Source organism: Crocodylus siamensis, chromosome 7 (genome assembly GCF_052110815.1).
Source record: "Crocodylus siamensis isolate JL-2025a chromosome 7, ASM5211081v1, whole genome shotgun sequence".
NCBI lineage: Eukaryota > Metazoa > Chordata > Crocodylia > Crocodylidae > Crocodylus > Crocodylus siamensis.
Genome location: NC_143401.1, coordinates 41,072,617 through 41,097,006, shown reverse-complemented (window position 1 = coordinate 41,097,006; position 24,390 = coordinate 41,072,617). Strand labels below are relative to the sequence as shown.

At 39.8% G+C, this 24,390-nt stretch overlaps 1 protein-coding gene across 6 annotated transcripts in view; it reads left to right on the top strand.

The window, feature by feature from the left end:
- The window catches only part of LDB3 (LIM domain binding 3), a 204,946-nt gene that overhangs the window by 132,013 nt on the left and 48,543 nt on the right, over positions 1 to 24,390 (top strand). For 4 of the 6 annotated variants that reach the window (XM_090057124.1, XM_090057125.1, XM_090057126.1 and 1 more), the window contains 3 exons: positions 1,915 to 2,084; positions 3,512 to 3,548; positions 21,227 to 21,262. In XM_090057124.1, coding sequence (XP_089913250.1) covers positions 1,915 to 2,084; positions 3,512 to 3,548; positions 21,227 to 21,262 — 243 coding nt within the window. Of the gene's footprint in view, positions 1 to 1,914; positions 2,085 to 3,511; positions 3,549 to 7,432; positions 7,749 to 21,226; positions 21,263 to 24,390 lie in introns of those variants that run through there. The other 2 variants (XM_090057128.1, XM_090057127.1) reach the window with 2 other exon arrangements.

Below are 24,390 nucleotides of genomic sequence, written 5' to 3'. Positions count from 1 at the left end.
TGCTCCACTTCCAGGTCTGTTGCTGAGCGCACTGAGGAGCCTCCCATGCTTCTGTGGGACACTCCATGAGCTCCAGCATTGCAGCACTCACAAGCCCCTGCTACCTAGAGGTACATAGTAAAAACATTTAAAGCTGTGTCTATGTCCAAATCTCCAAATCTTTCTGAATCTCTCTGAATCAATTTGGAGGGTTCCAGTTCAAGTCGGAGAGATTAAAGGGTTGTCTGATTCAATTCAGATTTGGAGATTCAGCCACCAAATCAGGCCAAATGTCTGCCATATTGAATCGGGGACTGAAATGTCATATAGCCCTAATGTGTAATATACAAATGTTTCACAGGTACCAAAAACTGAAGTAGGGATTAATGGAATGCTTTAGTACATGCAGTGTATCCAGACCCCTTGTAAAACATTTCACTATTGCATTAGCAGATGCAGCTCCATTGTCATGGCGCATATTATGCCAGGCTAAAGCAGGGATGCCTGTCAATAGTAGATAGCTGCTGCCCTAGGCACTAGGAATTGGCATTATTTTTCAATATGGTAAGTGTCGTCATTCTTCACAAGATATCATATAAATAGGGACCTGCTGAATTCAGGGTGGCTGCCCCCCAATTTCATATGCTGAGCACAGTGCTAGCCTTGGTACCCACCATTTTCACAGTGAAGCATGCTGCCCCCCTCACAAACACACCTCTGATTGGCCGAGGGGCCACAGATGGCCATCTGTCAATCTCCAGGAAGGCTGGAACTTCCAGGGCCTTTGATCAGTTAGAGGTCTGGGGGGGGCTGAGGAAGCGCCGCACCCCTATGATAATCTCCTCTCCCTTCATTCCCCCATGCTTCAGGATGCCAGGGCTTTCTGCCCTTTTCTATTTTTGCAGCATTCTCTTCCCTGCTCCTCCCCCCGCAACTTGTTGCCAATTTCATGCCTTTTCACAGTCCCCATACTTTTCCCTGGCTGACCAAATCCACAGTTTTTGTGAAAATCATGAACTCATGAATTTGGTAGGTCCCTGCATATAAATGCTATTTTGGCTTTTTCTTGATTCCTTTTGGTCTGTAAGACTATGAGGTTTTGGCGTTGTTGCTTTTTTTTTAATTATTTTCTATAGGTCTTATCTGCAGGGTGGTATCTTTCCATAAAGGAATTTTGAGCCTCATTTTGAGAGGCAAGTTTTATAGCAAGTGGCTTTTCTGATTCCCTGTACTTTACACCAGGGAGTTCACTGAACCATATAGCTCTTAATATTTAAAATAGCCATTTCTCAGTTTTCATGAAGTTGAACACGGTGCTTGCAAGGCTCTGTGGCATAGCACATTAAAAAGTTCCAAAAATCATTCACTTCAAAAATAGATCTTGTATTTAGAGGAGCCATGGAGCCAAGTTATTACATGACTGCACACATCATCATCAGTGTTATGTGTCTGTTGCTCTATTAATATTTAATTTTAACTGTCCACTATGCAAAAGCAAAGCTCTTATGGGGGAAAAAAAGCTATTAAATTACTGTGTCTGCTTCTAGTTTGCATCAGAAACCAAATAAGAGCTTAGCTCAATTGCTGTTATGTGGTGGCATGAACATTTCATGGTGAGTGCATTTGTAATTGGGTGCTCAATATAACTTTGTGATTGCATTGGCTTAGGGATCATGGACAGACTACTATATCCATTGACCAAAAGGCACACATGCTGGTTTAAAGAAAAATAATGATTTTTTAGACAGTGTAAGGTAGAATATTCTTGACTCCCATATTTTTTGATCTACTATAGGTTATTTGTTATTCGGAAAAATGGAGGTATGAGATTTTTCTGCTACCTGTTTTTGAAGAAAAACCATAAGATGATGGTGGGGAGAAGCAGGGTAAACCCAGCAAGTGCTATTTTATAATGCATGTCTCTCTACATTGCAGTACGCTTCCTGTTAAAGATCCTCATGTAGACAGTGCTTCTCCAGTGTATCAGGCTGTGCTTAAAACTCAGAACAAGCCTGAAGAAGAGCTCGAAGACTGGAGTCGCCGTTCTGCCAACCTACAGTCAAAGTCTTTCCGCATCCTTGCCCAGATGACAGGAACGGAGTACAGTAAGTCAAGCAGCAAAAAAACAAACTTGGATTTCAGATTTATGCCTATTGACTTCCATAGTTGACCCCCTTCCTACAGTGATCATCTCCAATATGGCCTAATATCACAGGAACCTGAATCTTAGTCCAAGGGGATGCTAAGAAACATCAATGCTAAGTATCATGTTCCTTTGTATAAAGCAAATCCTTTGAGCACCCATGGGTCCGATTCAGATTCTGTTATGATAAGGACTAATACATTCAACACAACCCTACAGCATAATTAGTGAAATGGCCCAGTTCTCAGGGAAATAAGCTGATGATTCACTTAAAGAGGAACAAACAATTTAGCATCAGTTACCATATGCTCCTCCATGATGACCTGAAACCAGGACAGCCTGAAACTTCAGGTTTAATGTACATATGATTTTCAACTATTACCTAGTTAATATCCTACATAAGACTCTGCCCCCATCATTGGCACAAAAGGTTCCATGTTTGCTATCCATGGAATTCTCTTATCTGGTCATCAGGTACTCATTCCATATCCTACTCCTGATTTAGATAGCTTAGATTTCGGGGAAGTCTATTACATTTTTGTCCCATAATTGGAAAGCAGACACCATTTCCCCAGTGTTTTCTCTTCATTTTCTCTGCATGAGAAGAGAGCATCCAATTACTTCCTTATGGTTCTTCTTCCATGATCCTAACAAACTACTTTTGCAGTTGCATATTAGCATCCAATCCACAGTCTAACTGCAGTTTCCCTTCGACTACCTGACTCACTCAGTGCATCTACACATGCTATTAATGCAAAGCAATAAACTCTGGTGCATGTCACGCCAGAGTTTATTGCTCCCAGGCACTGCGTCTTCATGTGTGCCAAGAACCGCAGCACATTGAGCCAGGTCAGAGTAACCCCAGCTGTCAGGGGGCTTGTGAGATCAGGCTGCCAGCCCAGAGCTGCTCTGACCTAGCTCAGTGTGCTGCAGAGGGGCTGGCTGTGGCATGAGCATGCTTCAATGCAGGACTAGCCAGCAGGCAACCCCCACACTGAAACACCCTTGTGCCCCAGCCAGCCTTGTCAGTGTTTACACACACATGGCTGCAAAACAAAGAACTCTGCAGCAGGATATTACTTGTATTTACAAGTACTAACCTGCAGCAGAGTTAATTAGTTTCCTGTGGCCTAATAGGGCTGCACATGTAGACACAGACTTTACTGCAGACATAATTAGGCAGCTCTGTGGTAAATGTCTCATGTCTACCCACTGACACTGATACTGAATGCCACTGATTACATAATGCATTGCTGCGAGGCTGTCATGTGCATCTCCTTAAATGAAATTTACAGTGATATTTTTGGTTAACCTGCTATTGGACTATACAGTAGCCCTGAGTAGCACAGAGGAGATTTTTGTTAAATAAATCATTTTTCTCCTCTGCAGTGCAAGACCCAGATGAAGAAGCCCTGAGGAAATCAAGGTAGGCAACTAGCAGGTGGCACAATAGCCATCTTCTTACTGATAACCCGGCCTAATGCTCTTAAATGGCATTAATATGAAAATACACCACTTTATTTTTTTTCCTTAAATTTTCTAATACTTTTACTCAAAAATCACTAAAATGTTGTTTGCAAGAAGCACTAAATTGAAAGGGTAACAAAGTGGCAAATAGGATAGAGAGCAAAATTTTTGAGGCATGTACTCAGTCATGCAAACTCTTTACACACAGACTTCAACGGGTGAGCTTTGTAGAATGGGTTCACAGGTCTTATGTGATTTCATTAAATTCTGTAACTAGATGAAAATATATTTGGTTGTGGTAGTGTTGAAATTTAATGAGCAATTTATTTGGATGACCCTGTGATTGACACTTGATTCAGATGAAATGATACTGTAAAGGAGTTGTTTCTGATCGTATAATGGAATCATTATCACCATAGTATGTTTTAACAGAAAACAAAAAAAAAATTGGGTACTTTTCTTGGATAATGCACAGTATGAGGGTACAGGACTGCTTTTGCTACTGGAGAAATGTGTGTGTCCATTTTCAGCTGTTCTACCAATAAGGCTGAACATATTTGTGTTATTAGGGATGGTTATGATAATCTGGTCTTTGTTTATTACATAACAAAGATAATAGCTTTTACTTAGAGAATCCCAAAACTAGTTCAATAACTTTTGGTTAAACTAGGCTTTCAGCCTTCATACATTCTATTAAGATACCTGAGCTTGTGTTAGATATTCTAAGCAGCTTCCTGGGTTTGTGGTATGCCCAGTATCTAGCCCACTCCATTTAAATTTTGCTACAATAAAATGACTTTTGTGCTGGTTTTGAACTTTGGACTCCTGTATGCTTCGGGGTAGGTAATGTACATGAGTTTGTAATTTACAGTTCAAATCCAACCAGTAATATTCTCACACTTGGTATGTTTCCCATCCATTTTCCATTGTAATTCATGACAGGTGCACATATAAATTCCTGCACATCAGTTAAGAGATTATACCCCCCACCTTCCGGGAACTGATTCTGTCCTCAGATGTGGAAATACAATTCCCACTAATTTTACTGTGCATTGTATTCTAAATGCAACAAGCACATAACTGAGTTCTCTTAATTTACAGTGAAACACATCCTGTTTGCCAAGCAAACAGCAGGTATAAAAAGGACTTTCATTAGGACCAAATCTACTTGTGGATGAGATGCCTGATTCCCATGCATGACTGTAGGGGTTCGAATTTTGCCCTTACAAAGATGTTCTATAAATAGAAGATGCCTTTAGAGAAGGCTCGATGATGAAAATAAAACATGGTATCAGAAATATTTTAAAATAACAACATGTCAATAATGTATAAGCATATGTACTATAAATTGCATATTTTATCTGATGTAATTTAAAGTACATGATGATATCCCTTGTGTATTGTGTGTTGTCAGCCTTGTGCACTGCACTCCTTATGTGTTGTATTTTATAAGGAAATATTAATAACACTGAATATTCTCAGTTACTGGTGAATATTAGTCAAATAAAGAGCGCTTTCATGTTTCATTTATTAAAAATGCTGAAGGTAATGTAAACTGGGATGTTAAAAATTTGCTTGATACTGTCTTAGGGCCCTGTTCTCTGCTCTGGTTACTGATACAAAGAAGTTGTACCAAATCTGGCTTTGGCAGGGGTGGAAAGAGGAAGTGCAATTTGTAGACTACATCCATTTAATTCTGCCTTCTCACTCCCAGTCCAGCAAAAGAAACCCTCCCACAGTGTCCTAATTATAAAAAACTTGGAAGCAGGGGTAGGGCATTAACCAAGCCCTGTCCTAGCTTGCAGCAGTATAAATTACTACTGATAGTCAGTAACTGTCACTTTTTACCCCTAGCCCTAGGTTGAAACCCTGGGTGGGTTCTTAGGGAAAATCAAGGGCACTGAGACATTCTGGATCTCTGGGTCCAACATAGCTAGCCTCATACTGTTCTGGCAAGTCTTGCATTGCGCACTTCCCCTGAGTCCATTGTTTGGGACTCTACCAGATTGCCCTACCCCATCCCTGGCTAAAGAATTCCATATATTTTCTGTAAGTTGAAGTGACAGAATTCTCTTATAATAGAAACGTTTGCACCAGAATTATTTCATTAATTGCTCCCTTATTCCTCGTGCTTTCCCCTCTCTTCTCTGTATTTCTCTGCTTAATAGGGACAGTAATCAAGCTTGAGCTCTAATAAATCTGTGGAATTCTTTTAAACACCTTCACAGAAGGAAAAAAAACAAGTAATTTTCCTTGCTGGGGATTCTGGTAAATGGTAGTATTTGCTTCTGGGGTTTCATTCCTATCTTCAGACTCACTAACATATACTGTAAAAAGCCCATAGTGTGCAGGAATTTTCCCGGGGGGGGGGGGGAACTTCACTTAATGTGTGTGTCAGGTAGCGCTCTCTCCTGCTTAAATTACTCCAACTGCCAAGGTACCCGTAAGGAATTTTTTTATCTAAGGTTACTACTTGCTATGGAAACTTTCCCTTGCATTGGGATTTTTATGTATTTTTTCTTGAAAACCTTGATTAGTAGTTTGTCTACTTCCAGTCAAACAGAAGTGTCTTGACTTAATACCCCTCTCTGTGTGTAGATGGAGGGGTAGGTCCTCAAAACACAGAGAGATTTCCTAAACTTCATGGTTATCCTTAAATACAGCTGGGGCTACCCAGCTTGCAGTTGCAACATCCCACCTAGCGATATTCTAAATCTTTTAATTTTTGATAAATATGCAAGGGAATATAAGAAGTCAGATATCAAAATCATCCCTTAGCTATGTTATTTGTATCGCCTTAAGCAATTAGAAACTGAAGAATTTGAAATATTGTGTTTGTCGCCATTCATTCTGTTTGTTTGCGCTTTGTTCTGTCTGGAGAGTGGAATTATCATAGTCTGCTATCTTCTGTTTGTCCAGCCATTTTCACTTCTTGGTTCTCTTGCACTAACACAGTTATGTTGTGTTTCAGCACTGCAGGAGAAATTAACTTGTTTGCAGTAAATCAAATATGTGCGCAGATAACGTGACCATTTCATACGTCTCTCTTCCTTCATCTTTCCTCCCTTCTCCTTATCTCCCTATTTCCTTTAAAATCTAAAATAAAATCCTGGATCTTAACTACAGGATAATATCCAGAAAATGTCCAGTCCTGAAGGAACCCGGACTGTGAGGGGTTGAATACCATCATCTCATGTTGAAAGTAAAGTGTGTTGGGAGCACTTACAAATTGGAAGGAGGGGATTAACACAACCTAGAATTGTACCCCTGAAAATACTATGTTTTTTAATCTCATTAGACTAGAAATTTCTTTAAAGGTTAACATTTGCAGGATTTTCAGGCCCTCATTACTCAATCTCTGATGACAGTGGAATGGGCATAAAGAAGAGTTGCTCAAATTTGAGTTTGATTGTCCTTATGAGTCAAGAGGTAGACTGACCTAGATATTACAGGATTGAAAATATTTGCAGTGATTTTGCTCTTGTACAGAACTGAATTTCTCTTCCTGCTCAGATGGAAAAATAGCTACAAAGCTAATGGCAGGAAAACAGTGAGATTAGGCTCAAAGTTTCTAGCAAAAGCAGCCCTGTCAAATGAACTCCAAATGCGGGAATACAAACTTGTGTTTAAATTACACCACAAAAGCACAAAAAACAAAAGCTTTCCATGCCTACGCTGAACGTGCCCAGACTACTGTTCACTGATTTGGGCAGTAACATAAATCCAAATAAATTGCCATTGCCCTAGTTTTAAGGCAGGGGTGTGATGGCCACATTCCCTAACCCCTTTCTTTCTTCCTCCTTTCTCTCTCTTTCTCTCTCTCTCTCTTTCTCCATGCCACAGGGAAAGGTTTGAAACGGAACGTAACAGCCCACGCTTTGCCAAATTGCGCAACTGGCATCACGGCCTGTCGGCGCAAATCCTTAATGTTAAAAGTTAAAAGCCCGCATGTAACAAACACATGTGCAAGACATAATTACACTAAGGAATTAACTGCTGTACTGAGTTAGAGTCTAGGAGTATCATATATAAAGTAAAGACCTAACAGAGGGTTTTCTCTGAGTGCCTGTCTTTGATTGTTTTCTGTTGTTAGCCTAGTATCTCTCCACTGTCAAAAAAATAAAAATAAAAATAAAAGCAAGCCAGCCCTTTTAATCTTCTTCATTGTACAGTGTATTTCTTTTGCCATTTGCTAAGTGAAATATAACCTTAAAACATTGATGAAGGAAAGGCATAGCTGTTTTACTTTCTTGCCATAAATAAAAAAAGAAATGGGACAGAGGTCATTGTCAGACTTTGTTTAGAAAGTGGAGAAATTATATTTTTCCATAGGGTATTGTTACTGAAGAAAATTAAGTTGAAGGTAGAGGGTTACAAAGGAAATTTATTGAGCCTAGCTTAAAAGTTTGCTAAATAAATAACCTTTTTAGTTTGCCTGGTTAAATATTGGTTTTTTTCAGGTAAGATACTACATGTGATAAATTTATTTTTCTCGAATGTGCTGTATTATTAAACTCATCTCTGAAAACACTGCTTAATGCTTTCCATTTGAACCTAGAATTTGTTTTGAGAGAGGTGGTAAAGTGGTATCTCAGGACCTGTGAAGGAAAGGGGACATTTTCTTAGAGGTGACTTAGGAGTATGAATAATATATGAGATACAGTCATGTACTGAGGCTTTTAAAAGCACGTTGTAAGGTTTAGGCAAACTGTTGCCCATTCTGTATTACTTTTGCTTTTGTTCCCATACTTTTTCTGTATATAGCAGCATGCTGTATCTGAAATAAAAGGATTTTTTAAAACTAAAATAATGATGTGACTGTTTTACGAAAGAACTTTAGTCTGAGAGGCAAAAACACCTTAAAATATCAGAAAGAGAGAGTGTTGTCAATTGGCCTTTCCTGTTGACCGTTATTCCTACCTGTCCTCAAAAGGGTCTGAATTTGAAGGCCTGATGTAGTTTTAAAAGGAAAAGAATAGAATACAAAAAATAAAGGACAAGAAGCAAACCAAACATGACATCCTGTATGAATTTTCTAGGGGGAGGCATAAAAGCAATTACACACTCTTTGATAAGCTGCATTTTCTGACAATATACTGTTCATATGTGTTCAATATAATGGTATTGTAGCCATTGCTAGTGTTTAGAATGGGGTGCTCTTTTTCCTCAGATATCTTGGAAACATCACAATGATACTTTTGTTTTAAAATCTCGGGCAAGTCAATCACACAGATCCAAAAACACTGCTGTTTTTGAGGACTATACCATTTCTATTATATACAGTTAATGTTCTCATGATCATCGGATCAATTTAAAAAGATGTAACTAATTAAAAATTTGTGGTGGTAATACTGTAAGAATTTGCAGTGTGCATCATCAACATGAATTGAAGCAAGGAGCTTTAGTACTAAATCACAGGTGTCTGCCATTAGAACTATTCATTAAATTTGTAAGGTCCCTGTCCAACATCTGTTCACTTCTGCAAGCTTTGGATCAAGCCCTTAGCTGATAGCATTAGTTGTAGGCTAAATACTAGATCATTGTATTAAAATAAAATTCTGTATCTTTCTTTCTTTCTTTCTTTCTATTTTTTGGTAGTTCCCACCCTCTGTTTGTAGTAGCCTACAACATTCAGTAAAACTTCCTTCCTGTCTTCCATGTTGCAGAACCTTATGCAACCTTACATAAGGTTACACAGTGGAAGTATGTTTTTAAAAATCTAGTTAAAAAACCTTTAGGAAAAGTATTTAAGAAAATATGGGCAGCAGCTTGTTTAAATATTCAGTAACTCTTTTTATGTACTCATCATGAAAATCCAATTTAAAAGCTTGGCATCTATGCATAATACAAATATTAGAATGCAAAATACCAGATTCTGATCTCATTAATACCTATATAAATCCAGAGGAATTGCACTAAACTCAGGACAGATATTCTGGATTATTCAGGTGTCATTTCAAATATGAATCTTCTTCAAAATAAATGAAATTCTGTTAATATTTATGTAGGCTTTAAAACATCAGTAGTGTGTTTCATGTAGCTTGTTTTTATTGGCAAGTGTTTCTAGGCAAAAATATTTCATGTCTAGTTTATAGTCAAAATAATAAATTTCTGGATGAGCAACACAGAAGGTAGTATTTTAATCTGAATAGCTATTTTATATGCTTAATATTTAACAATCCAAACACTGGTATATTTTTTTTTGTAGTACTAGTGTATGTCACTAATAATGAAAGATAATGCACAACTTTCATCTGAGTGCTTTAGAACTAAATTAAAATATTGTGTCTGCAGTAGCCAGAAAACACAGGCTGGCCAGATTTGCAATGCAGTACAAAAGTAACTTAAGATGCAGTTGTTCACCTTTATCTCCTTAAGTGGACGTATGAACTGTGTAATTATCAATGCCAGATTCAAAGCAGGCAATAATGCTACCAACTAGGAAAATAGATGTCCTCCTTTTACCTGGAACCATTCAGAAAACACAAGCTTAATGCTCTCAACATCTACCAGGGATTTAATTTCTTAAATATATTTATGGGGTTCAAAAAATTTAGAGAAAAATGTAATTTTTCAAAGGTTCACAAATGAAATTCTAGAGATCGCTGATAATAAAGGCCATTTATTGGAAGATCAGTATTTCATCCCCATTGCAGTGTTGTTTCTTCCAGCTCTTTGCAGCTTTAGTGTCTTGTTCAGTTCAATTTAAAATGATCCAACTGATGAGTTAAGTTCATAAATCAAGTTTAGGTTCAAAGCTACTAGGTCAACTTACATGCTAACTGATAATTTCACACTGGTTCTGCTGCTTCCTCAGCCTGGTCCTTCAGGCTTTCTCCATTACAGTAACATCTTCAAGACTCTTTTGTTTTGTCTAAAAAGAGCAAGTTTAGATCAGAGTAGAGTTTTGTACTCAGGACCTTATAAGATGTAACTCTTTAGAGAGGCACTTAGAGTGGTAGGCAACTATATTAGTCACAATATATTATGAAACACAGTTGTTTGTTCTGTGGAAGTACACTGGTGATGATGCAGTGGCTTAGCTCCAAAGGACTGTCTTGTAAAAAAAAAAAAACCAAAAAAACCCCCAAAAACAAATAGTGAGATATAATGTGTATGTGGACAATGATACCACACCCACAATCTTGCCAGTAAAAGCCCAGTGTTAAGCATTTAATGAAGACACAGCAAAGGTGGTGCTACTAGGAAATCAAAACCAAAGGCCTTCCAGGTAAATCTGCTTGTCTGGGTATGACACAGGAAAATGCTCATTTTCTGCTGTGATCTAAGCCTGTTTGATCCCCACTAACCTGTTTCATGAATAACCTTGCCTTGCGCTCTTCTCAGATCTCCCCTGACAGTGACTAGATTCCTAAGGTATACTGACTGCATGCATTGCATGTTGGGATGTGGCAAGTATGTATTTGTAAGAAACCATACTGGAGAACTTGACCTCTCATGCTTCCTGCCTGAAGGGATAGCAAGAAAGGAGAGGCTCTGATATTTACTTTTCTTAACTATCTCTTTTCATACCTTGCCCACATGGGCGAGATTTTAAGCTTTTGCTATGAAGTAAGTCAGTGGAGAGATCACTTTCTCTTGATCATGATTTCTTTATCATTGTATATGGAAAAGTGTGGGTTAGTATTTTTGTCAGCATGGAGGGATGTAGGCACCATACTAGCATAGCTAAAAAATCCAGTATTTGTATACAGCAGGACTGCTGATTGCATTCTTCCTTAGAAACTGCAGAGATCAGACATTGCTATGTAATCTTTAAACTTAGATTCATCCAAAAAAGTTTTAATTTTGAAATTTTAAATGTAGTTTGCAACAGTCTCTTGCACTGGTCTTATTGACTGACACCTGCCACTATGGCCATAAGAATTGCTTGAGTATCTTTTGCCCAATTTTGCTATAGAATATTGCTACTGATTAGTGCATATTCTACAAATGTATGAATTATGCAGTTGCCCATCACCCCCTACCCCTCAGATATTGCATAGCTACCTCTCATCTTGAAAATTATTTTACTCCAGTCCCCCTTCTAGTTGCAAAAAAAGCTTTCAGGCCCCATTTGTTCTGGTAAAAGCCTTGTGATTCTTCCAAGTAAGGATAAGTACCTAGATCTTCCTCCACTGTTGTACTCTCCAGGGAGATATGACCTATGACCTCCTCAATTGCCCAATCTTCACATCTATAAATGTGCTGTGTAGGTTACCAATATCCACCAACACATCTTATTTCAAAAAACAAAGCTAAGTTGGTCCTTAGCTCCATGAGGTGGTACCTTACCTAGTATCAGGAATTCATGAGAATGGAATCAGTCCCCCTCCCACCTTTTAGCACATATCAGAGTCCCAGAGACTTAGGGGCAATGAATAAATATGGGTATCATGCTCTGTGGAAATATGGGTGATTTTAGAAAAGGAAACTTAACCAAATTGGGTAGAGGACTGGAACCACTCAATCTTTGTCCTGGAGTTACGTGGGACTGCTTGTTTCCAAGGCCCACCCCTTGCTTCTGTAAAGATGACATAGTCAAGGACCAGAATGATCACTTGTAGTATGCCCAATTCATATTCCTTTAAAATATAATGTGAGTAATCTTAATAAAGTTAACCAATGCTGTGAAACCTTCTCAAAACAGTTTGTAGAAAGCAACATATGTAAGCTAATATTGCTGTTTAGGAATTGCAGGGGAAAAGAAAAGGGTACCTCTCAATCCAATCCATGTTCTTCACCTCTCTTTTGTCCTTTGCATGATCCTATGTATCATTAATGTTTCCTGCATGGGCTGTAGTTTGTCTCAATTGCATTCATTACTCATGTACAAGTCTTCTGAGTGTACATGAGGGCATGTCTTTCAGCTGACATAGGTGACTAACCAAGATGTTCCTCTAGCAATACTGTCTCTGTGGCTTGCCTGCATTCTTGCATTGCCTTCAGTACAACAGGGTACAAAGTTCTGGTGTATGTACTAAGCTTTCAATTAGATGTGTCTAATCCAGGGGTTTCTCCAACTGACATCTGTGCAGCATCAGTGGTACACAGAGCACTGGCCACTACACATGAAGTGCTGGATGATCACATGACAATGGCTTCTCTGCCTTATTGTCAGCTTCTAAATTCAGGAGAGAAAAACCACACTCAATACTTTCTCAATATAACTCTTCCATGTAAGCAATTGGTGCAATTGCCACAGAACTATCATTCAGTCAGAAATTGAAGGGAGGGAAGTTAATAAGGTCTGCAAGACAATATCTGTGATAAAATCTGATATGTGCTGTGAAAGAGCTTGAGAATCCTTGTTCTAATCCCTACTACTTAGACTTTTGGCTCAGGAACTGGGGAGACAATGCAAATTAAATGCCCTGGCTAGTGACACATACATGTAAACTGGTATTAGTGATCAGAAACTGGTTCAAATCCATAACATAACAGTGCACATAAACTGTTTTCAAAATTGCCAAAAGTGGTTTAAGATAAACCTGGATAGATGTAGTATCAGAAAAGTTGTCCTTAGGGGTGTGCAGGGCCTGGATGTGGCAAGCAGATGGACCCGGGGGAGGGGGTTTGGCAAGTGAGGTGGGTGGGGGTGGTGAGTGGCCAGAACGAAGAGTGTGAGGGGTGGGTAGTTAGCAACTGGAGCATGGAGCCAGCAGCACATAGTGGCCACGGCAAGGCCTGTATGGCACTGTCCACAGGGCCCCCCAAAATGCACACCCTGGGGCGGTCAGCCCAATTTGCTCCCCACACACACATCCTTGGGATGGCCCTGAGTATCCAACTTAACCGATTTAGGTTCAATGACTTTATTGAATTTCTATCCCAGATCCCCTCTGGATTCATGTTAACTCACCATCCCCCAGCATCCCAAGATGCTTTGCCACCTCCCCTGCAGCCCCCTCCCTCCCCTACCTTGCAGGGTGGGCGGGCTAGCCTTGTCTCAAGCTGTCTGTTGCAGCTGAGCAGAGAGGCATATTCTAGCAGCCCCCCTACCCCCCCAGCTTCTGGCCTAGGCCACTGCAGGCATGTAGCTGCATTTCTGGAATCAGAAGTGAATGTGTGTTCACTTGCTTATTAGTTCAATCTATCCTGCATAGACTAACCTGCAAAGATTAAATCAATTCAGCCTCAGGCTTTTTGACTCTCAGGTTGTTTGACTTAGCCTCTGAGGTAGAGCATTAAACTTATGCCAGTGCTGACCAGCAAATGTATAAAAACAATGAATGAAAAGCAGCTCTAAAGAGTCATCAGTCGTTCCCTAAGATCTGTTGGATCCAGTTGTTTTCCCACCTGCACTAAAAAATGGCTGGAGTCAGTGTAGCCCTGGCATTGAGAGAGAAATCATATCCCATTATGCAACCTCTAGGTTTTATTTTTAAGTCATACTTATCTGCAAGTGATTCTACAACTGCATCTATTCTGGCAGCTTTCTGTGCCTGCTCAGTCAGTGGGTCCCCCAAGGATGGATGAAGTGACTGGGGACAAACTCCTCTTCTATGTCAGATGGAGGCTAGGAACAGACATTCAAAAAGTCTGAGGTGGAATCGATCCAAGTTATGCAGTTTTCTGTAAGTGGCGTAGCTTACATCGGTAGCTAACAGAACACACATTTACCTTTGGTGGTGAGGGGTGCAAATCTTAAACCGCATTTCACCATTTTTAAACCAGTCTATGTGTCCTGAACTTCTGTTCCATTATGGGTATAGACCAGTTTCGGATCACTTATACTAGTAACAGTGTAATATCTGTACCTGTCTGAATAGATAGAAGAGATTTACCCAAAGGGGATTTTTTTGCTTCTCTGAAATGCATTCATAATTCAAACTTCTCTATGTTGGAAAGGCATTCAGACCTGTATCTTAAACATATTATGGAAGTGCTCTTCCTGTGATGTTTCTAGACACATTATTAGGTTATGCCCCAATGCAACAGCATATTAATGAATATCACTAAAATGTATACATGGCAGGGCATTTTTTTTATTTATTTCTGTACTGGCTGTTGAGCAAACACAGAATTGATTGCTTTGTTCTTCACCTAATGTATGATGACTGTTTTCTCCTCCTGTGTTGGCTCTTGTTTGCACAGACTATGAAGAATATTTCCCTATTATAAATTCAAGAACAGACTGACTTAGTGGGATAAATTGTAATCAGTTTTGGCGTGGGCTGCTCTACTCTTTTTAACTGCAGTGGCTGAGAAAGAGAGACTGGCTTTTCTCCTGCCCCCTTTCCCGGTCACAAACTAAAGTCATAAACTAAACCAGCATGTAAATTGTTATAATTTTCATCTCTTTGTCCAGTCCTGGTAACTGTTTCATTTTTTCCTCCTTATGTTTTGAAATGTCTTTGTCAAGATGATAGGTGATTTAATAAAAATACTGACTAACACATAGGAATATACTAAAATGGATCAGAAGAAAGGTTCAGTATAGTCCAGTATTTTGTCTTCTACAATGCCAATACCAGTTGCCTTAGAGGAAAGTATAGGACATGGTGCCATAGGCAACTGGCCAGCAAAGACAATTGCTTCATAATTCCAATTAGAAATTCATGTCAAGTTCTCATTAGATTGTTGCTTCAAAAAGAAAATATAACTTGTACCTAAATATGTTCCTGATGAAATAAGGAGACTGCAAAGAATGGATAAAATGTATAAGGAAAACCATTAAAATTTAGGAAGAACAAGTTTTTCAGCAAAACATGTAGCATGCTCTGTTCATCCTTTTACTGACAGCGCCTTTTTGTAAATAATTCCCATAAATCATCAGTGGGAAAAAATAGAGCATTTCATCCCTATAAATTTAGTTCCTGATAATCCACAAATTGTCCTTTTCAGTCACTTCCTCTCCAAAGAGCATGGACCTCTGTTTGTGCTCTGGCAGGTTAGACAGATTAGTGAATGGCAAGCAGAGCAGAATATCAATAAACTGGGGTAGTTACATAGGTGACTGGTAGGGGTGCACAGGGGTACACATGCCCCCCAACAGCCTACACAGATGCTGTTGGTAGGGCTGGTGCCCCCCCGACAGGGTCAGCGGCTTCTGAGGGTGCCCCCCAGGTTCAGGAGGCACCAGTCACTCATGGATAGTTACATGCTTCTTACTCTTTTCTCAGACCCTTTGTTTAGGGGCCAGTCACGCAAAAGTATTGACCATCCTTAATCCCCATTGGGTTCACAAAAAAGAGAGAGAGAGTATGGTGAAGATACAGGAGAGTTGGGTTCTGTTGTTAGCAATGCCTCAAGCTTTCTGTGTGACCACAGGAAGTCATTACCCCCATGACTGTAATGTAGGAATTTCACTTCCCTGCTGCTTGGGAACATACCAAGTTTAAATTCAGTAATGCTTGTGCAGCACTTAGGTGCTACTTCAGCAATGAGAGAGCATGAAAAAGAGGGGTTGAAAGCACAAGTATTTACCAGGGGGCCTTTACCACCCTATCTAATAAGACTGCTAGTGTGAATCAGGTGCCCCACTTCGAAGCCTGTGACACTGAGACATTAAACTCATTTAAGAACTTGTCTACACTATGGAGCTTCTCCCACTCTCGCAATGCCATATAATAACTATGTTGGGAAAGTCCCCAAGTCACAATGCAGAGCATGCCAACAGATTTTTTTTCTGTCAGCTTAACTATACTACCTCCCCAACTGATATCAATTGACAGAACTTCTTTTCCATCAGCCTAGCTTCATCCACACCAGGGTCTTTGCTGGCATAGCTACTTCAGCTAGGGAGTCAATATACCTGTGCTGACAAAACTTGGCCTTTTGGGAAGATCAAACATAATGAATTCTTGGGCCTGTGGCCCTGGGACTTGTACATAGGATGCCAACCCAGCACAGGGATACTGAAAGATATAGATATTGAGGTTTGGTATTTTGCATTTGGAATTTAATTGGCTTTAGACTGATATATCACAATATGTATATGTGTGTGTGTGTGTGTGTGTGTGTGTGTGTATATATATATATATATACACACACACAGAGAAGGAGATAATAGATGTAGATATATATCCAAAAAAATTGTAGTATAGACATCTAGGTCAAGTTTATCTCTGAAGAGGTATCAGCTGAATCATGCACTTCATTGAATTAATAAATCTTGGAATGTTTCAGTGAACTTTTTCAGATTTAAAATAATGTCTTTAAAAAATGTCATCATTCAGGTGGTTGCTAATAATTCTCCAACTATTACAGCTGAAAGGATTAAAAACTATTTCAATTCTTTATATTTTTATAGTCCATTCAACTTGAACACTGAAAAGGGACCTTTCTATTTCTCAGTCATTGATACTTGATATATCCCTCCTAGAATGTAGAGTTCCAAGCGTAAACACTGCTGGGAAATGTTTAAATCCAAACTTTGAGTTTTCTTTCCTTCAAATAACTTTTCAGTGGAATGTTCTTACAAAATATCATTAACCAATCTAAATCTGTTTCCACTGAAGCCAACAGACTTTTCCTAGTCTAAAGTTTTGAAAAAAATCATTATTTAGGGGGACAGGAAAGAAGAATAGTCATTTTGGATCCAAGTACCTGACTGGGCCAAATCCAGATGATACAGAATCCAGCAACTGCTTTACAGTAAACTTTGATGGGACTGTAACTTGATTATTAAATACTGACAGCTTCATATTGGCAGATCTAAAATTAAGATAGGCGCTGTGAAAATACAAAGATACTGCCAAAAATGTAGCCCACTAAAACAAACAAACAGGGTGTCATGGTAACAATTCGTGTACGTTAAAATAATTTCCACTTTAGAAACAGATTAGCCAAGTACGCCTAGATAGTTTACATTCTACAGGAGGATCTTAAGCAATATTCAGTAGTGATTTAGCTCTGCTCCCGTGATGTTAAAGGGGATCTTACCAGTGATTTCAGTTAAAGCAGTAGGACCAATTCCAAATTCATTTTTTAAATCCCATTTAAAATACATTATGACTTATATGGCAAAAAGTGCAGCAAGCCCATTCAGGGAAATTCCTTTAATGTAGAAGCACAGATCACTGCTGAGCTGGAGAAATGAGCCCAGAAAATAGAGAGCAGGGCAGGAGTGAGCCTTGCAAAATAGCTCTAAACTTCAATGTTAATTTGTTGCCAGAGATGACCAAAGTAAGGTGCGGGGCCCCAGGCAAATCAGCCTGTGTGGGGCCCCACCCCCAGATGCAAGAAAGCCGGCAGCAGATTCAGTGGCTGTGGGGGTGCCGAGCAGCTGGAGGCACCAGATTCAGCAGCAGATTCGGTGGCGGGGGGTTGTCATGCGAACGGATGTGAAGCCGGTGGCAGCATGGAGTCACTGTCCCACTTTCCCCAGCTCCATGGGGCCCCTCAACCCGATTAGGGAACAGCCCTGTTTGTTCCAAATCTTTTCCTAGGAGCTGTCCTTGGGATCCACTGGAAAATTCATAAAAAGAATTGTCCTTTTAAAATTCACTTTATTACCATTTTTATTACAAATGTCAAGCTTAATTATCAACTATTATCCTAAGCCTAGTTTCGTTAAGAAACTGGTCGGATTCTGTAGTTGCTGCCACACAAAGGAATGATATGGCTAGACACACTTTCAATTACATTTGATTAACTAGTCCAAATGTTACAGCTAATCTCACTAGAAGTTGTCTTTGGCACAAGGTTGGAGCAAGGCTTGAATTCACATCTGTGGACTTATAATAAGGGCCCTTAAGCCTGATACTTCAGTAGACTTTTTAAAGGTATAAAATCAGTTCATTCTCTCTGTCCTCATGATCATTTCATGCATTGTATTTGCATGGAAAGCAAACATTCCATAATATCCTCTATATACTTCCCTATTCAATTGGGTTTATGATCTTAATGGACAAAAGTTTGTCCTGTGATGCATATGTGCATCTCTTAATGAAATTTATGAGAGCTGCTCTTATTTTCTTAGAATAGACATTAACTAAAGTCATAATATCTAAAGCTGTTTCCACTTGCAGACTGAAGAAAGACTAGTATTTAAGCTCTCCCTAAGACCTCAGCTTACTCTCCTCCTCTGTAATCATATCTGTATGATTCACTATAATCACAAGGATCTAATCTCATTTAAATCTCCTTGGGGTAAATATGTCCCTGATGCAATTGCATTGACGGTACTGGGCCTGCACCAGGGATGAGTTGACTTACTAAGTAAAATAAGTATAGTGATTTTAGAAACAATTTAATTCAGCATTTAAGTAGTAAAAAATGTCCAACTGTAAAGGGTTAGGGTTTAGTCTGGTCCTCAAAGCCATCTATCAGCACTGATAGCCAAATCTGACCTCTAAACCATCTCATTCTTAGCTCAAGTCATTTTCAGTTTGAGGGTGTGTCTACATGTGCTATTAATGTGGCAATAAACTCTGGTACAATTTGAGCCGAAGTAAACTAATCCTGATGTTACTATCTACAGCGTTACCATCTACAGTGTTTAAGCGCAGTAATTTAGTCTGACTGTGTCTGACAGGACTGTCTGATGGCACTGTGAATTAGTCTACACCAACCCAATTGCCATGCATGTGTAGATGGCAATGTTTTACTGTACAGTAAATTAGTCTACCATGAAGTAAAGCACACATATAGAAGTGACACAAGAGAAAAGAAATAGTCCCTCAAGCTGAAACGTCTTCAGCAAAGAAAAAAGTGTGTGTGTGTGTCTGTGTGTGTATATGCACCTTTGAGTTTATTTCCCTTTGCTCCAAATCACTTCCTTTTCCCTTGCTGTGTTCTGTGGGATTTTGTTTCTTACAATCATTCCATACCTCTTTCTCTCTAACCTTCACAATTCCCCTGCCATCACCATTCAGCAGTGCCCTACACATGCTACCTCAGTGAAAGAGTTAGGGTGAAATCTTGACCACACTGAAGTCAAGTGAAATTTGTCTCCACTGCAGCCAGGATTTCACCCAGTTTATATATCTGGAAAGGTGGACTCTAACTCTAAACATGGAGGCTTAATGCTGCTAGCAGCCCTGTCACAATTGCTTGTCTTTTTTGACTGGGACTATGTATTTTTTTTCTACCATATTTTTCCACACTGAAAATAAACCATGCTTTGGATTTTCAAGGCTGTGAATGTTTTTAACATTCTTGCATGACTTCAGTTCTTGGTTTATTATTTTAACACTTTGCTTTTTGCCAACTATTCTTGCTAATACCCTCGTTTCAGACGGGCTACTCTATACATTATATTCCAATGAACTCGAAACTTGGTCAAACATAAAGATATTGTTTGGTTTGTCAGTGCTACAGAGTGGTAAATTAATCCAGTTAGGAGACTCTCAGTGGGTGCTCTCCTGTACATTCCACCTCTGCTCTCCCAGATTTCCCCCCACTAGACCCAGGAGACCCCAGAACTGGGGCACCAGACAGGAGTGGAGCCAGAGGTTACAGCATCCCCAGGAGATGGAAGGGTGCAGAGTGCTGACAGTCAACTACATTTTCCCCATTCTCCTGAGGCTGAGGAGCTGGAAGTGAAGGCAGGAAGCAGAGGTGCGGGCCCCAGCAGTTTAGTGTTCCTCCCCTTGGCTAGATAGCACACAATAGCCCCAGTGGTTTTGAATCACTCCAGCCAGGATGTCTTGGCAAGGAACTGTACATCTGCCTGTAGCTGAAATGCTCTGTTTTTCAAGTGCTTCAAATGTTACATCTCTTTCCACCTCCAAGCTTCAAAATGAAACAGTTTTTTTTAAGTGTTCCATTAAACTGTGGAGCTGCTCGGACCAGGGGATAAGGGTCAGAAATGTGCTTGGTGGTTTCACCCTCCCAATGGCCCTCCAGGCATCCTGCCCTCTCTTTGCAGCAGAGGGCAATGTGGGGAAGAGTGATAGGGATGGAATGTTGAGCCCAAAACACTTTCCTTCCTCTCTTCCAAATTAAACTTGATATCTTTCAGGGGAAGCAATGGCATAAAGGCTGGGTAGGGAGGAAAGAGAAGGCCATGTCTCTGTGATCTGTGGGACTGTTGTGTTGTTTAGCACTAGCTGATCTCCACTCCCACCCCTGCAGAGGAACCATGCCTAGGCTCTTTATCTAGGCTGGACAAATTACCTTTCTGGATTTTCAGGAGCCAGACGTTAAAAAGCAATGAGCACACAATGGTTTTGTACATCTTCTCAGAACCTTGGATGTCCAGGCACATGCTGGTTCTGACTGTTTATCTTTAAAAGTTGGAGTTGACCCAGGAATATATCCTACTGACATGCTGTTGGTCTTTTAGAAAAAAATGGAGCCATTGCTAAAGTCAAACCTGTACATGAAACAGTGTATTGGCTGTGAAAATAGTGGCAAATTTTTAACTAAGCCTCTGTCACTGAGCATCCAGTTATCCTTTGCAATGAAACAGTTGCCTGCAATTAAGAAAGAAAAAAGAAAGCTGCCAACAGGATGCCACATGGGGAGGGTTTCAACACATTCCCAACTTCTTTGTCAAAAGCAAGTGTTTTGGGTCTGGGGTATTTTTCACTACTGGAATTATCAGGAATAACTGGAACACCACTTTAAAAAGCTTTTGCCAACCAAACAACTGTTCTCAATCTGCCTCCGTTGCTTATTTTCTTTCTGTTTCCCCCACTACTGGTAATGGCTTTTCCTTTATTCATATTCTATCCCCTCCTTTCACAGAGGCAAGGAAAATGTTGCTGCAGCAGCTGAAAACAGGTAATATTTGCTGTGTGTTCTGCTTTCTTTCTGTTCAAAGGTTCTCTCCTACTTACTCTATAAAGTTATCTTGAAATACACATCAGGTATATGCACTGTTTGAACAAATGAATTATTGTATTGTTCCAGCTAAGGATGTTTGCTAGAGATTTTTATTTTAATTTAAATTTTCAAAACATATGTGGCAAGTTGGCAGATTATAGGAACTTTGCAAAAATACATTATGTTCAGATTATAGAAACCAGGAAAAAAAAAGAAACTTGTTATCAGTGTTCTTGAAAGGGAATATTGCAGTGACTTGATAGAGATGCACAGGAGGAGTTTAATAACAATTTCACTTTTGAAAATCCAATGTTATAGTTTAAGCTTCTCAATTGTTCTGTAAAATCCAAACCCAAACTTCTTGGGATTTTAAAGCAATCTCAATATTTTAAAAACAATTCTATGTCTGATTCTTGAGTTGTATTGGTAGATCTCAGGTTAAAAAACATTATGTCTTCCTGAATATAATCATCACCTGCATTTAGAAAGTGCTTTTCCTCCTGTAGGATCACAACTTTGTTTTAGAGAGAGAGAAGGCAAGAGTGAGCATGCACTAGTTATGTGGCTACATCTCATGGAGGAAAAAAATAATTCCAACACTAAGCTCTAAAATGCAGCTATTTCTGGAGCTAAACAGTGCAACTTTAAGTGAGCACTCCCAGGAGCAAATCAGAAGGAAGTGTGGTAGCATGGTCACACCCCTTTTTTTTTGGCCCTACCACAAGAGCAGTGACCAGGGACTTTTTTGAACCCCCAAAGCAGGCGAGAATTCCCCTTTTCTTCCTTACCCCTCCCTTGCCTGCCCTTGCTGCTGTCCCCAGCTGAACTAGGGGCAGCGAGGCGGTCCAGAGCTGCAGCTGTAGCTGTGTGAGGAGCCAGGCTCAGCCAGGAAAAGTGGCTGAAGGAGGTTACTCCTACTCCCACCCCTGTCCCCTCCAGGTATTTCCTGCCAGCCTGGGAGCCAGCACAAGGAGGACAGTTTGCCCATGACCATCACAATGGCTGTTTCCAGCTGAGCCTGGCTCCCTGGGTAGCTGTTCCTTGCAGCCCTGCCTGGAGCAGCTCTGGACATATCCCTGCCCTCAGGTCAGGCAGGAACAGCAGTAGGAGTGAGTAGGTGAGTCGGGGGATGGAGGAAAGGTGATGTGCTACTGATCATGCGGCAGGGCAGGAGGGAATGCCAAAATGGGGGAGTGAAGATGGGATTCTTAGCTGATTTGGGGACTAAAAAATAAGTCCTGGCTGCTGTTCTCATGGTGTTGTTGTCTGCCCATACTGATAAGTGTGGGAGGAACTGGGTGCAGGGATACAGCCACCCCTGCAGCACTGCTCTCTGCCCATCATCACAGTGAATTTGGTATATGCCAAGATGGGAAGATCTATGAAAATGTCTTCCTCTGACTCTTGGTTACCTTACATGCAATCAGCACTTATCTTTTCCTTCTGCTTTTAAGATTTCTCATGTTTGAAGAAAGGCCTCGTAGAATTAAAACCAGTATAATTGGCAGCATTCTCTTTTACAACATATACAATTATAACTGGTATGAATTATAATCCCAAAAGGGGGGGGGGAAAATCAAGTTTCCTTGGTCATGCCATAAGTTTGGAGCAGGAGAAAGACCTGATTTCATTAAATAATTATATTTAAACTAAGTATCAGAAGCAGGAAGTGAATGGCGGTATGTCACTAATGTTACTGCTTATGTTGAAACCATCCATTGGATTACAGAGTTGCTCCACTGAAACTTAATAATAAATCTTTTTTTTTATTATTTGAACAATTTCTCACATGTGGCTGATTTTGGTGTCATGATAAAGCTGCTGAAACTCAAGTGATTCGTAATCTTTTCTCCACTTGTCAGGATCTCAATTCTGTTACATGTATTATTTTGGTATTTTGATGTCAGTGATGTGGTTTGCAGTTTTAGCTGAAGGATAAAGAAATTCTAATGAATCTGCCTGGATTTCAGAACCTCTCCCAGCCGTAGTCTTTAGCATATCATTGAAGGCTAGCATGATTTCTCTTGTAATGCTGTGTGAATGTGCAATGGTATGAAAAGAGACTAAGATAAGAGGAGAGTGGTGATTAACTAACATAATTTTTCCCAGTAAAATATAATACAGAAAACTAAGGCTTTCATTATCAAACCAATAAATTACTAACGTGGCTTTATAATGAGGGGGCTCAGCAGTTTCTCATTCTTTCTCCTATGGCCTCGCCCACGGCACTAAAATACTAAATCCTACAGTAGAGGGCTTTGAAATGCTCCTTCACTTGTTACATGGTTAGCATGTGGAGAATGATGTGGAACAAATAAACCCCTTTTTTAAAAGCACTGGCTCTTCTTTAGGTTGAAATTCTTCACTATTCACTTAAAACTGGTAATATGGTTAAGAATATATCTCATGCACATGCTCCCTTGTCATCTTTGTTACTCAGGCCTACAAGTACTACACATGTGCCACAGTATGTAACCTCAAGTATATGGCATCTTACTAAGTCACGCATCATGGATGCTAACATTGACAAAGCTAAATCAGTGGCCTCTGAGGGTTCAAGTCAGAGGGAAGCCAGTTTCAGCAGTACTGGCAAGAAAGCCCCTCTTACTTCTTCCAGTAATCAAAGGTACACTGCAACATGTAACTGCATAACTGACCTGGTTTGCAGCTTTGGTATGGTTTTGTAATAACCTTCTTTAACTCTTTTATATGGAAAATCCCATTACCTTAAGACAAATATCTAGGTAGCTATGTACTATGAATTCTACTAACTTTTAATTTATGTGAACTTTCTGTTCTAAGTGAGTTTTCTAATGGCTGCTACTACCAGTACGGAGGGGACAGCCAGAAAGGCAGTAGTTACAGAGGAACAACAATTCCTTTTATTTGCTTGGTGAATGTTGACTTGTTTTTCTTTCTACAAATGCAAATATAGAACACTCAAATTGTGTCCCACTCTAGATTCAGCCTCCTACATTTTTAACATTAACATACAGGAGGAGAGATTGTTTTTTGTTTGCTCACTTTGATTTATGCTCCTGTATAATTTCAGTATTTCATCCTATTTGAGATTTCATGGGAGGACG